At 35.9% G+C, this 12604-nt stretch overlaps 2 protein-coding genes across 2 annotated transcripts; both read right to left on the bottom strand.

Annotated features, from left to right (window-relative positions):
* Nucleotides 1–865: 865 nt before the first annotated feature.
* LOC133714933 (uncharacterized) lies at nucleotides 866–3654 on the bottom strand. Its single transcript, XM_062141218.1, has 2 exons — nucleotides 3491–3654; nucleotides 866–2953 (listed from the first exon to the last, which is right to left on the bottom strand). The coding sequence occupies exon 2, from the start codon at nucleotides 2794–2796 to the stop codon at nucleotides 1123–1125; it is 1674 nt and encodes a 557-aa protein (XP_061997202.1). The 5' UTR covers nucleotides 2797–2953; nucleotides 3491–3654; the 3' UTR covers nucleotides 866–1122.
* A 4473-nt stretch (nucleotides 3655–8127) lies between these two features.
* On the bottom strand, nucleotides 8128–12354 carry LOC133717489 (alpha-soluble NSF attachment protein 2). Its single transcript, XM_062144211.1, has 9 exons — nucleotides 12084–12354; nucleotides 11372–11421; nucleotides 11209–11281; nucleotides 10642–10721; nucleotides 9991–10142; nucleotides 9006–9165; nucleotides 8874–8921; nucleotides 8572–8652; nucleotides 8128–8463 (listed from the first exon to the last, which is right to left on the bottom strand). The coding sequence occupies exons 1-9, from the start codon at nucleotides 12226–12228 to the stop codon at nucleotides 8383–8385; spliced, it is 870 nt and encodes a 289-aa protein (XP_062000195.1). The 5' UTR covers nucleotides 12229–12354; the 3' UTR covers nucleotides 8128–8382.
* Between the last annotated feature and the right edge of the window lie 250 nt (nucleotides 12355–12604).

A 12604-nucleotide genomic window follows, 5' to 3' on the forward strand; every position in this document is an offset into this window, starting at 1 on the left:
TACTGAATTTATACATGAATAATTCAAACAAACTTTCTAAAATTGTCATAATGTTAGAAAATGATAAACGATACATAATATATGTGAAGAGAATTTCAATGTACTAAGCACAAGTATACATATTGTCTAAATTAAAAAAAATATACGTGTATAGATAACAATAATTAACATACCGAACCTCTTACGGCCTCAAAAGCAATACACTGGATGACGATATAAGCTATTACCAGTCCATGCTGTCAACTTATGTAGGCATGCCAAATATTCAAACCAATCTATCTCTACACATTCCAAGGGACACGTATTATGTATGACTTATATGTAACAGAAAGAAAAAAAAAAAAAAAAACAGGAAAAAAGAAACAAAAAATTCACAATAGGGAAAGAAGGGTAAGAAGGAACAATTTACCACACCAAGCAGGGTGGTAAACAGTGCAGAAAATATTTCACAACGCCTCCAGACTCTGCTTCACAAAAGCATTGTCTTTTGCAGTTAGTATCCTTCCTGAATTCATCAGCAGTGTGCACATCTTAATAAGAACTTCTAAGCTTTTCAATCTGCTTTGCTTCTATGATTAACCCTCTATATCTTGTCCTTTTATCGCCGATGGAAAACAAGAACAGAAGCTACTGATCTTTTATATCAAATCACTACTGTATTACTTGTCATTCACTTGAGTTATTATTCTCATATACTTCATTGCTAACCCAACAGAAACAAAGCAAAAGTTCCAAATCTCTAAGCAGGCAAACTAATTCTTGACTTTTAAGTCAAATGCAGTAGTATTGCTCAGTGTCAGTACAGAAAGATTGCTGGGTCAAACGCAGGTAACTTAACCACAGTTCTAGTCAGATAAGAACAACAAAAGGAAAATTAACAACTATATTACTCAGAACAGAATAGATTGTTCATGTACGAATATCTAAGCAGATAATTTCTTCATGAATAAAGTACCATGTAACTATCAATTATCCTGTGTTAACTATTGATGAAACATTTCAAAAGAAAAAACAAGGATGCAGCTCAACACACAAAAGATTGGTGGAAGTTTTACAAACAAATCTACAGGAATTCATATACAAATCATAATGCTATATAAATCTTATGCCTAGTTTGTGGTGCTATATGGCCTCTCTTTGTATCACCGAGGGTGCAGGTGCGGTCATAGTTTCATCCTTACCTGTTGGATGAGATTCTTCTTTCACTGAAGAAAGCGCCCTATCTGGACTATACAGTCCCTTTGAAAATCTGCTAGGACTTGGAGAACCAACCATGCCAGTCTTAGTTGGGCTTGAGTAGTTCCCCAAAGGAGAACTTGGACCAGACCGAAGTTGACCCACTCCATCTTCACGGGGCAAGGGTGACATTGGTAGCTGGCTCCCAATATCTGTTTCTTTTTTACAAAACTTATCTTCTACAATGTCATAGGAATTCCCCGTCCTCACTTCCTGAGCAAGAGAACACCAACAACAGAAAAGCCACAATGCGCAATCAGACACTGCCGGTTCACCAAAACAGAAGTTATAAGAAGGCAAGTTAAATCTCTTTCTCATTTGGATCCTCCAAAAGCCACCATAGAGCAAACCAAAAACACAGAGAATAATGCCAGTTACTGCAAGAGACTCCCGAACAGTCTCATTGTCAATATTAACAGCAGCCAAGTTAAAGATCCAGAAAGGAGCCACGCAAAACAGAATAAATGTCAGAATATGAACATACATGTTCCCGAACCCAAGTCTGTCCATATTCCACCCAAATACACAAAAGCTACAGAACAGTGAGACATATGCAAGAGAAATGTCATCCCAAATATCCAGTATACCTCCAGTCCATTTTGGGGTAGTCTCAATGATTCGATGTTCATCCCTGGATGCAAAAGAATACCTTCTCACTAATCGCTTTAACCTCAACTTTTCAGCTGCTTCATCAGTGCTAAACTGAACCTGCGCTTCCTCATCCATGTCATAATCCTTCCCAAGGGGACTGACAATGTTGTATATACCAGCAATTGCAGGTGCACCAATTGCAAAAGATACACATATTCCAACTCCTATGGCTGGTCGTTCAGATCTTTTGTAACCCAAGTTTAAACCACAAAGCGCATATTGCGCAAAGCAATTCACATGGAGCAGAACAACAACAACCATCATGTGTGCCCATTCATGTGGCTTATAAGTCCCATTTTTACAGTAAATCTTTCTGAGTCTAGAAATGTCTTCCGGTTTCCATCTACACAGAAGTACAAGGTGGTAAAATCGCTTTGGATGCTGGTACAAACACATAAGAGTAAAAAGTGCATTGAGAATTTGATTATTCACCTCAAACCATGCATCTCTCGAGGACTTCTTTGGTAGTGCATGGTTCAACATTCCAGTCATGACAAGAAACAAAATTGCACCTGAAACAGCAACACAGGCAATCCACAGAAAAAGAGCCATGTTCATTGGATCTCTAATCCACTCTTTGCTCATTTTCATGAGCGAAGGCCAATCAATTTTCTTGGAAAAGACCCCATTGATCCTTTCTCTGAAACCATGTCCCCTTGGCGAAGCCACCGAGCGTGAAATCTCATCTCTATCCATAGCTAACCGCTTAAATCGGGCAGATGCAGAACCAAATTTCAGGAACCTTACCCTATCAGAAATAACATCATGAAACCTCCTCTGAGGCTTTTCATCGCTTAACAAATTCCTACTAGACACAGAAAGGTTGTCCAAGGGAACTGGAGCCTTCACTCCACCACCATTAGAGCCTTCAATTTCCTCTTTTTGGTTTCCATTATCAGTCGAAACCATCTCAAATCAGGACAAAATTGACAACCAATATCAAAACTGTGACATCAACCTCGCAGAATGTACCTTTTCTTCAATGTTTCCAATCAAGAGAGTTGCATGGAATCTCAAGTATAAACAGATGAAAAGTGCCCTCTCTCTTCTTTCCCAAGCAAGGAATCTACAGGCAAAAGAAACATTGAAACCGAAAGAATTTAAAACCAGGAAGCAAACCAACAAACCAAAATCACCAATACTCAAATTCCCAATATACAAACCAAGCATTGGACCCAGTTCATAAAACAAGAAGATAAATTGCCACAGTAAACCACAGAAACGGATTTTAAAGAACCAAACTTTCATCAATAAGAGTGGTTACACAAACAATTGAGAATTGCCCAGGAAGTAAAGACATCAGATTCGACTAAAAAATCATAAGAACTCTACCCAGAAAAAAGAAGAAGAAAAAAAGACAACAAATACAACCATTCAAATAAATTGCCACAGTAAACCACAGAAACTGATTATAAAGAACCAAACTTTCATCAACAAGAGAGGTTACCGAGAGAATTGACAAATACCCAGAAAGTAAAACTCACAGATTCGACTAAAAAATTCATAAGAACTCAACCCAGAAATAGAAAAAGAAGAAATCAAACAGAAAGCAACCTTTACAAATGAAGAAATGAGAGCATAAAAGAACAAAGCTTGGACATACCTAAGAGAGCAGAACAACAAGCTCTCATTGAAGGCTGCAGGTTACAAAGGAGGAGGTCAAACAAAGCGTTAAAGCGTCAAGTGGCTGGCAGAGGCTGGCTCTTCCCCTAAGAGGAAACCACCAAACGCCGTCGTTTCGAAGATAAAGAAAGAGACAGCCATGTGGATGGTGGTGATTCGAATTTCACGCTGGTTTAAACTTTAAATTGCGTTAGAGGGACTTGATCACCTTTTGCCACGTCGATCCTTTGCTCTTTGGTGTACTCAATTAAAGAAAGGAATCATATTCTTTGTTTAGTGGGGGGTCAAACTGCTCATCTCAATTATTCATTTGCCAACTACATCTTCCTCATCTGTCTATGATTATGATGAAAACGGATTCAGACCTCCACTTGATCAACTTGGTAACATCTTTCATGTTCAATGAAGAGTCAAAGTTTTGTGATTGTTGTTTTTGAATTAACAGTATAATATTTCAATTATTGAACCATATTATAAGGTTGCCTGCATGAGAAAGTTTTCAGACATGCAATATTACAAGATTATCAGAATGAGCAAGTCTTCGTTTGGCATGTAGGAGATTTTACCAAAGCAATCTTTCAAAACTCACCTTTGTGAAAAGACTGCTCATGGAGGATACATGACAACTTTTAACCATGTCGTTCTATTTTCATAGAGTTTGGCTAATTTTGAAATATTTACCGTATATTAATGAGAGTTGTTACTTTTCATGGAAGCCAAATATCTTTTTGAATCAGGTACATCACCAATTATAAGTTAAATGAAATCACTGCAAGTGTCCTAGTGGTTCTTGCCTAATTGGATGTGCTCCCCAACCTAGGTTCGAACCCCGAAGCTGTCAAAGTGGCCAGACACTGTGCTGCAATGCACAGTTGGAACATTTCACATGCGCCGAAGGGGTTTATCTTGGGCCTAGGAAGCCTTTGGGTTCCCCTTGACAAAGTCAAAAAAAAAAAAAAAAAAAGTTAAATGAAAGTTAACAATTAATGTTAAGTTTGTAACAAAATTCAGATTCTTATTGAGGCCATTATTATAAACTTGCATTCCAGACCATAGACTTATGGACTTTTTTTTATTAATAGTTCATTCTTTTACGGTGCGTTTTGTTAATAGTTCATTCTTATGGATGAAATTTTTTTGAAATTCATAGGAATTTATAAATGATGGAATCTTTAACTCCATTAATCTAAAATTCCATTAATTGCAATTTCTATTGAGATATTTAGGATTTGAAATCTGTAATAAATTAAGAAAGTTTAAAATAAATAAAAAAATAAAATAGAAAAAAGCCTTGTTTCGCAAATGACACATATTTGGGTGGAAATTGAAGTGAGAAATTTAAATAATGAATTCATTCGTTTTTTTCCACAGAGAAATTTAAAATTTCCAATCTGATAATGTCAAACGAGGGAATTAGCTTGTAGGAATTATGAAATCCTAATTTTCAATTAAATTCCATCATTTTTTCCCTCATCCAAACACACTCCAATATCACATTGTTCAATTTTTTATTTTATTTTTTTATTTTCAAAGAGGAATATCACATTGTTCAATTGAGTTGAAACCAGATTGATTATAAAAAAAAATGACCACATCAAGAACATGGAAAACTATATATGTAGACATGTAATGTGGAGTGATAAAGATTTTCATGCACTTCCATCAAATTACCATGGCTGTTAAAGAAAGAAATAATATGCTGAATTCCCAATTTCCCACGAATGATACACAAACAAAATGCAATACGAGATCATCAGACGCAAGACAATGAAATAAAAAACTATCAGAAGAGAGGATACTAAAAATGAATCCACGTATTTCTTTTTCTATTGATGGACTATATACAAGTACACCAGACCAAGAAATAGTACTTGATATGAACTATACAACTATTCTAAGTTTTCAGACAACAATGTATTTTGAAGAAAACAATCTCTTGACTATATACATTAGTATTCTGCTCTACTTTTGAGTATATCTTCTTTGTTGGTTCTAGAAGTTATACTCTCGAGCATTTCTACTTCTTTCTAGCTAGAACTCGAATGGAGTGTTTGAGACACGGTTGGAGTCAAAAGCCTTCTTGTCCTGAAAAAGAAAGCAAACAACTGTCCCAACATTTCCATGAAAACTAAGCAAATTAACTTGTATAAGGGGCAGTAAGATGTGCTTACCTTACAGAAGAGCAGTATTTCTCAACTGCTTCGTTTGTTTCTGCGCCAAATAGGAACCATTTTTCATTAGAAGATATACATGGATCCCAAGTTCCCAAATCTACACGATATAAAAGAATTTAGTATCCATGCTCACAAGACTGAAAAACCACATTACACACATTATATTTACAAAGGTAAAGCAAACCTTGAAGCAGCACATCATCTCCATCATCATAGACTTTCAATTTCTAAAAGGCACGACCATCAGCGTCAAATAGATAAGACACTCTACAAAAAGAATTAGGTTGTTCCATCCATGTAAAGTAACAATTAGCAAAGTGAAAACCAAACACCCATGATGAAGAAACCGAAAAGGCATTTCATCTATTCTTAAAAACAGTATATATGAACTGAAGATAATAGAAAGTGGAACATACATTTTGATTCAAGACTTTTGCTTCAAGCAACTTTTGCATGAGCTTGAGCTGCTTCACTCTTTAGTACGTTGCAAAACAGTAGATTCATTATCTGAAGTTGAAGCATCATCTCCTGTAGTTGTGGCCTTGGCCAAGGCCACCTTATATACCTTTCAACTGTCGCTTGACTCATCGATCTCATGTGAAAAAGATTAGTTTGTATAAGTCAGAAACTACATGTAGGCTTCAAAAGAAATTGTCAAAATCTAATTTCATGTTACCTTAGCCTTAGCAGCATAAACTTTTCCGTTTGGTCTAATCTAACTTCAGATGAGTGTCCCTTAGATCTGAATAGTTTGCATTTGCTTAGGTAGGTTTACCAGATTTTCTTACTGTAAACGCATGATCAGTGATCAGTTATAAGTTTGAAGTACATTTCATAAACTTGTGACAGTGTTAAAATTCTCTATCGATTTCAATTATTTTTGTAGCTTAATAATACATGAATAAAATTTGCCAGGTGATGTCTTCATTAGGTGTGATATCATACATTGAAGTTAACAAGACCGCAAAGTACTGTGAAAAAGAGAGGATCTTCCTGAGAGAAAGTCAGAAACAAAGTACGATAAATAATTACTAAACGCATAGACGATAGAGTGATGTTTGGTGAACTGCCTCCGTAGATTAAAATCTGACATGGAGTTCGATAACCACGGTTAGTCTCTCGGTGCAGCAATATTATTGTTCTAACTCTATACGTAAACTTCCGCCAATCTTTCAACTCGGCATATACCTGGTTTTCTTATTTCAAACAAACTGTCACAATTTTTTCAAGGAAATCAAGCTTCCAGTGAAACTGTAGATATTATCAACTCCTCTTCCTCTTCTGGCACATTTTATGGTGTCACATCTTAGATCCAAAAAGTAGCACACATGATCCTAATGCCGTGCTCCCATTCAAGACAAGTAGTTTAGGACATCCTACAAGTTTTTGGGTATTGACCCAAAATGTAATCTAAAGCCCACGCTTTCTTAAGGTAACTTTTCATTATCCAAATGTGAACATACTCTTCTCTTGAATTATTATCCACCAAAGCCATAGATCCTTATATATTAAGCAAGTGAATATCCTCAAGCAAATCAGAGAGTTTCCAAGTCCAAATTCACCATGTAATTTCAATCCTTTTAAGGCGGGATGAGAAGTCCAACAAAACTCTTCTTTCTTGAAGTCGAAGGAAATTATATGGCTTCCTCCTCCTGCAATATTAACATGGCTTCCTTGTTCAACCAACCAATGCATGTCACCATATGCACATACATTTTTTTCACTTAATAAACGAGGAGGAACTGATGGTATCTCTAGCCATGAGGATGAGTCGGTGCCTAATACATAAACATAAGCTGTTATTTGGTAATTTGGCTGAGCCCCACTCTCCCAAACGCAAACAAGTTTGTATACATAAACATTCCACGATTTGGAACTTTCATGTAATTCTCCAACCCTAATCATCAATCAAACATAAATAAAAAAAGTGGAATATCCGAGCAGTAACAAACTAAGTAATGTTCAAAAAATAATATACGCAAATATTCTATATGTCAACGATTTAACTTTGATAACTAAAATTCTACTAGACATACATTTGAAAATAAAATATTCATTATGTAGTTGATCGATGGATCTGATAATATGTATTAAAGTAAATTTCAATCTTATAACAAGGAATAATGGAGTAGTTGAAACATACTTTTGATCGAGAACAAGAGAAGAAGATGCGGTATCAAGAACTTTGAGACATCGACACATACAGTTCAAAAATCTATTCCAAAACCTGCCATCATTTATCGATTTTTCGAGAAGTAGGATAATCTGTCTACGTTTTTGTGAAGGAGGATTGTTGGGTAAAGCGTACCGCGGCTACGTATTACGTAAGCAATCTCGGCATTTCCGATGCATAGCTGAGTTCGCAATCACCTTTTTTATTTTTTATTTTTTCTGATTAAAAGAAAAAAACAGCCAACCAATCATAATTGCCATGGGAACTTACTTACATAACAAGTTTACTTAATTGAAACAATTTACTCGCGCACCAAAGTCGGCAATAAAACGAAAGACCCCATACATTATCTGATTATCACACAAGAAACCCAATAAAATTTGTGCACATCCACTCTGATTAGATACCAAACTACAGTAGTACACATCGTCAAAGAAGTGCAACTGAATGACAATTCCAGTGCAATGAAATTCAATCTTCGAAAACCAATAAGAGGACCACACAACATCTTGTACTACTATTAGTTTAGGTCAGATCATCTTCCTCCAACTCCTTGGCTTTCAGCTTTTCCTTCACTCTCAACAGTAAGGTGGTCTTCCAAGAATCCTACATGGAGTTTCATGCAACAAAATTAACATAAATGCAAGAACCGCAAAATTAAGTTTATAATGGAAGCAAGCATTATGATTATATCAAATTTGAAGAGACGTGTACCAGTGGGGTCATGCTATCAAATTCCTTCACCACATCAGTGAACTTAGCAACATCTTCTTCATCAAGCGAAGCAGCAATATCCTGTCACAAAGCACAAAGCAAAGTTAAAACCAGTTGACAATTACAAGTCATAACTAAAAGAAATCTTCTAGTTGATAAACACTACACATACACAAGACACGTTATAACAAAGAAAACAAGAGTGTAAGTTATCCTTTTCTCAGTTCGATTGGAGATCAAACTTACTACTTGCAAACAGAATAATCCAAAACTGAACGGCTTTCTATATAATAGCAACTCACCTTTAAAAATCTGTACTCCCTTGTTCCTGAGAAAGTTGGATCCAAATCCTGTAGAAGTACAAAAATTATGTAAATTTTCCGAAAGATAAAGGGTACAACATGAAAATTCTAAACAAGTCACAAACTTAAAACCTCATATTTCTCTAATGCATTGCTGATTGCAACAGGATCTCCTTTGCAGAGTTGGCATATCCCAGCATTAAGAAGATGTCCTTTGACCCCATACTTCAGCAAGTTGTTGTTGAGCGAGTGCCGTGCAATTTCCTCATAAATTTGAATAGACTTGGGATATCTGCAGAAACATTAGCAATATGTGCATTGATAAGAAGCCATCACCTCTAAATACGCCTCCTAACTAACCATATTGATAATTAATATCTACTAGAGCCATTGTTCACAAAATTCAATAATAGGTTTAATCAAATAAAAAGTGACAAGAATCCACACAAAAAAAACTAATGTTTCTGCAATCAAAATGATTAGACACATCAAGTGAAGTTCATTCAATGAAGGAAAGTCCAGTCTGGTTGCATGCTTTCCTCAATGCTGTTTTACCAAGTCATTTATCTTTTTTGTTTAGTTTGATGTAACCTGTGTTAGCTGGAAGGGGATTGTAGGCAAGTGTTCTAATGAGGCAATTGTTTGCAACCATATACTTCCCAACCATTTTTACATAGTTTTCAATGAAACTGCAGTTTCAAATATAATATATTAGACCAAAACTTTTCCCTGAATTTAATTGACAACGAAAAAGAGTTGAATAATAACACTAAATGACACTAATAAACATTAAGGAAATGTCCTAAGGTACTGCAGGTAAAAATGAAAGGTCATGAAAGGGTGATGTCATATCATGACATATAGTTGCAGATAAGAATAATAATATTGCTAAGCTTTATAATTAAAACTAGTTGCAAATATTAAGAAAGCACAGTACAACTAGCAGTCACGAGATGATCAGGTAGGTATATTCTATAAGATCAAATTCACCAGCCAGACAAAACATAGGATTCTCCAAAACAACAACTTGGTGCAAATTGCAAAATATGTAGGATATGTGACAAACAAAACAATAACTTTTGACTGCCAGAATATTAGCAAAATGTAGACAACTTACTGTTCAATCTGAGCAGCAAATTGAGCAACTTTCTGCTTGCACTGGTTGGCAGAAGTTGTTACTTCTTCATTTTGGAAAAAATCAGCAGCTCTTTCATAGAAGTCAATAGCCTTCTCAATGTTTTGTTCAGATTCATATAACTCGGCAATTTCCTGCATGGGAAAAAAACAGACCCCGATGTTACAGAATGACTAGAATGGTTTCTATAACATTATATGCTACAGATGTAGACTGCAGAAAACATCGAGATCAAGAAGAAAGCAGGATGAAAACTAGTCATAATCATATGAATATGAGGTTTAGCCATTTGAATTCGCATCTTCCATTTTTCTTCTACACTTTCAAGTGATCTAATCTAACATTTTAGTTCCTTTCCCATATCAGTCACTAAGTTGCATCTGTCTATATCTAAGACACAGTTCCTCTTAACTTATCACTAATAGGTGTCCCAGATCTTTGTAACAATACTAACCCAGGGAGTGTAGGCTTGTGACTGAACCTAACCAGGTGGAGGGTAGTCTTGGTATGTTCACTTTAGTAAAATCACAGTGAGTATGCCCCTAAACCCTCAGCCTAGGAGGTCCTCCATCCCGGAACAGGTTAGTAGCAAAAATAAAATAAAAAAATAGGAAATTTTATTAAACAAAATACCTTATAGTATCTTGCAGCCATATTAAGCCTTCCAATATCACAAAGCAAATTTACACCCTGCTCTAAGCAAGAAATGGACTCTGCAGAAAACAAGAATCAAAATGTATGATTATGACTAACCTATGTATAAATAAGTACAAAGAAAAGAACAATAGAAAATTAAGAATGAAAATGCAAGTAGAAATGGTTCGAGTCTATTACATCACAAACTGGCATTATTAGCAACATTAAAACAAGATAAACCAAAGGCAGGTCCTGACAGTACCAAATCTTTTGTGCGAGTAGTACAATATAAACTGTTAAAGGAGGCTATGTACCAGCTAACAAGGGTGAACTTCTACCTATAGCTAGAGTAAGTACAACAAACGTTGTAATTCTAACTTAACAACTTGATTTCAGGTCACTTATTCAACCAAGAATACAGACTGCATCTTAATTCATTTGACCATCTCAGTTTAAAATACTGAAATGCAAACAATGCCCTCCCCAATGATTAATAGATTATTTCCCTGTATGAGCCGTGAACCAAAGCTACACACGTAAGATGTAACACAATACATAACATACCATTTACAGATGTTTTCTTGTAGCAATGTGCAGCATCAACATAAGCTGTGGCGGCTTCATGTTTGCTCTCAGTCTACATGGAAAAGTATTATCATCATGTATTGTTAGGGACATTTAAAATAAAAAAGATATTTCTGGATTCTGAAACACCAAAAGCACCAACCTTTAAATGACAGTTTGCCAACTTGACATATGTTGCTCCAGCTTTGTCCCCTGAAACACCACGTCCCAAAGATTAGAAAGCAATAAAAACGGCATTGGAAAAATCTAATAACAAGTTTAAAAGACATTATCATTGCTTGTCAGAGAGTTAACAAAGCACTACTTCCAAATTAACGAGAATAGGAACCACCACATGTACAATAAGGCTTTCCAGGCCCATCAGTTAGAAACCGCGATAATAAGTCAGAACTTGATGGTACATGAACACCATATCAAGCATAATATCTATTTCATCTCATTAATCGACAACTTCCATTTATTAACACTTCATTGCATAATTTCATTGCAAATTTCTCCCAAAACAACTTTGAAACACCATTCCCTATCACGGTAATACACTTATCATTAAAACCTATAAGCCTAATTCATCAAAGTTCTAAGCTCAGACCTTTTGCCATCCCTAAAATCCCAATTAAATCAAAAAATCAAACAGAATATCATTATCAGATCCTCAATGCAACACTAACTATCCGATTTAACTGAACCAGCAGAAACATACACGATCAAATCCGAGACGGATTCGATGCAATCACACACAAAATCCCAAAGGCACCGTAACACCTCGATCCAAAATTTCACCGCAAAGCAAAAAGATGACGGGAAAAACAAAACGATCGGGGCGAAATCGAGGAATTAGAGAGAGTGAAACTCACAGGATTTGGCGAGCTTGTAAGAATTGGCAGCTTTATCGAAGAGTTCAGCGGCGTCTTCGTATTTGGAGCCGAAGAGGCCCCAACCGCCGAGCTTCTTCTCCGCTTTGCGTTCGAAATCTTCAGCCTTAGCTATCTGATCTCCCATTGGTTTTAGATTTTTTTTAATTTTTTTTTTTTGGTTCAAAATCTCTCTCTCTCTCTCTCTGGAGAAGAATGGAAGGGTTTGAGTTGAATGGAAGGGGAAAACAGGAGTCTTGAAGAGTTCTTCGGATTTCTGAGGACGGTGACGCGGCTAAGTCAAGGAAAGCGGGCTTATTTGAGGTTGAGAGGCCCAAGGTTGTTTAACAAGTCAAGGCCCATTGGGAATTGTCAACTATACCAAATTATTCTCTATTTTGTCTATTGCAATTGAATAGAATTACATGTATGAAACTAGAGTTTTGGAAACTAATCAGAATCTAGGGGTACTTCTCCATGGTAAGTTAAGGAGAAGTCAGTTTTAAAGCTGTATGATCATTAAA

Source organism: Rosa rugosa, chromosome 6 (assembly GCF_958449725.1).
Source record: "Rosa rugosa chromosome 6, drRosRugo1.1, whole genome shotgun sequence".
NCBI classification, from domain to species: domain Eukaryota; kingdom Viridiplantae; phylum Streptophyta; class Magnoliopsida; order Rosales; family Rosaceae; genus Rosa; species Rosa rugosa.

Excerpts from the sequence above, each read along its gene's own strand:
- LOC133714933 (XM_062141218.1), bottom strand. The coding sequence starts at position 2,796 with ATGGTTTCGACTGATAATGGAAACCAAAAAGAGGAAATTGAAGGCTCT.
- LOC133717489 (XM_062144211.1), bottom strand. The coding sequence starts at position 12,228 with ATGGGAGATCAGATAGCTAAGGCTGAAGATTTCGAACGCAAAGCGGAG. Across the intron at positions 9,166-9,990 it reads TTTGCTGCTCAGATTGAACA|ATATCCCAAGTCTATTCAAA; the intron begins GTAAGTTGTCTA and ends ATGTTTCTGCAG. Across the intron at positions 8,653-8,873 it reads GGGAGTACAGATTTTTAAAG|GATATTGCTGCTTCGCTTGA; the intron begins GTGAGTTGCTAT and ends GCTTTGTGACAG.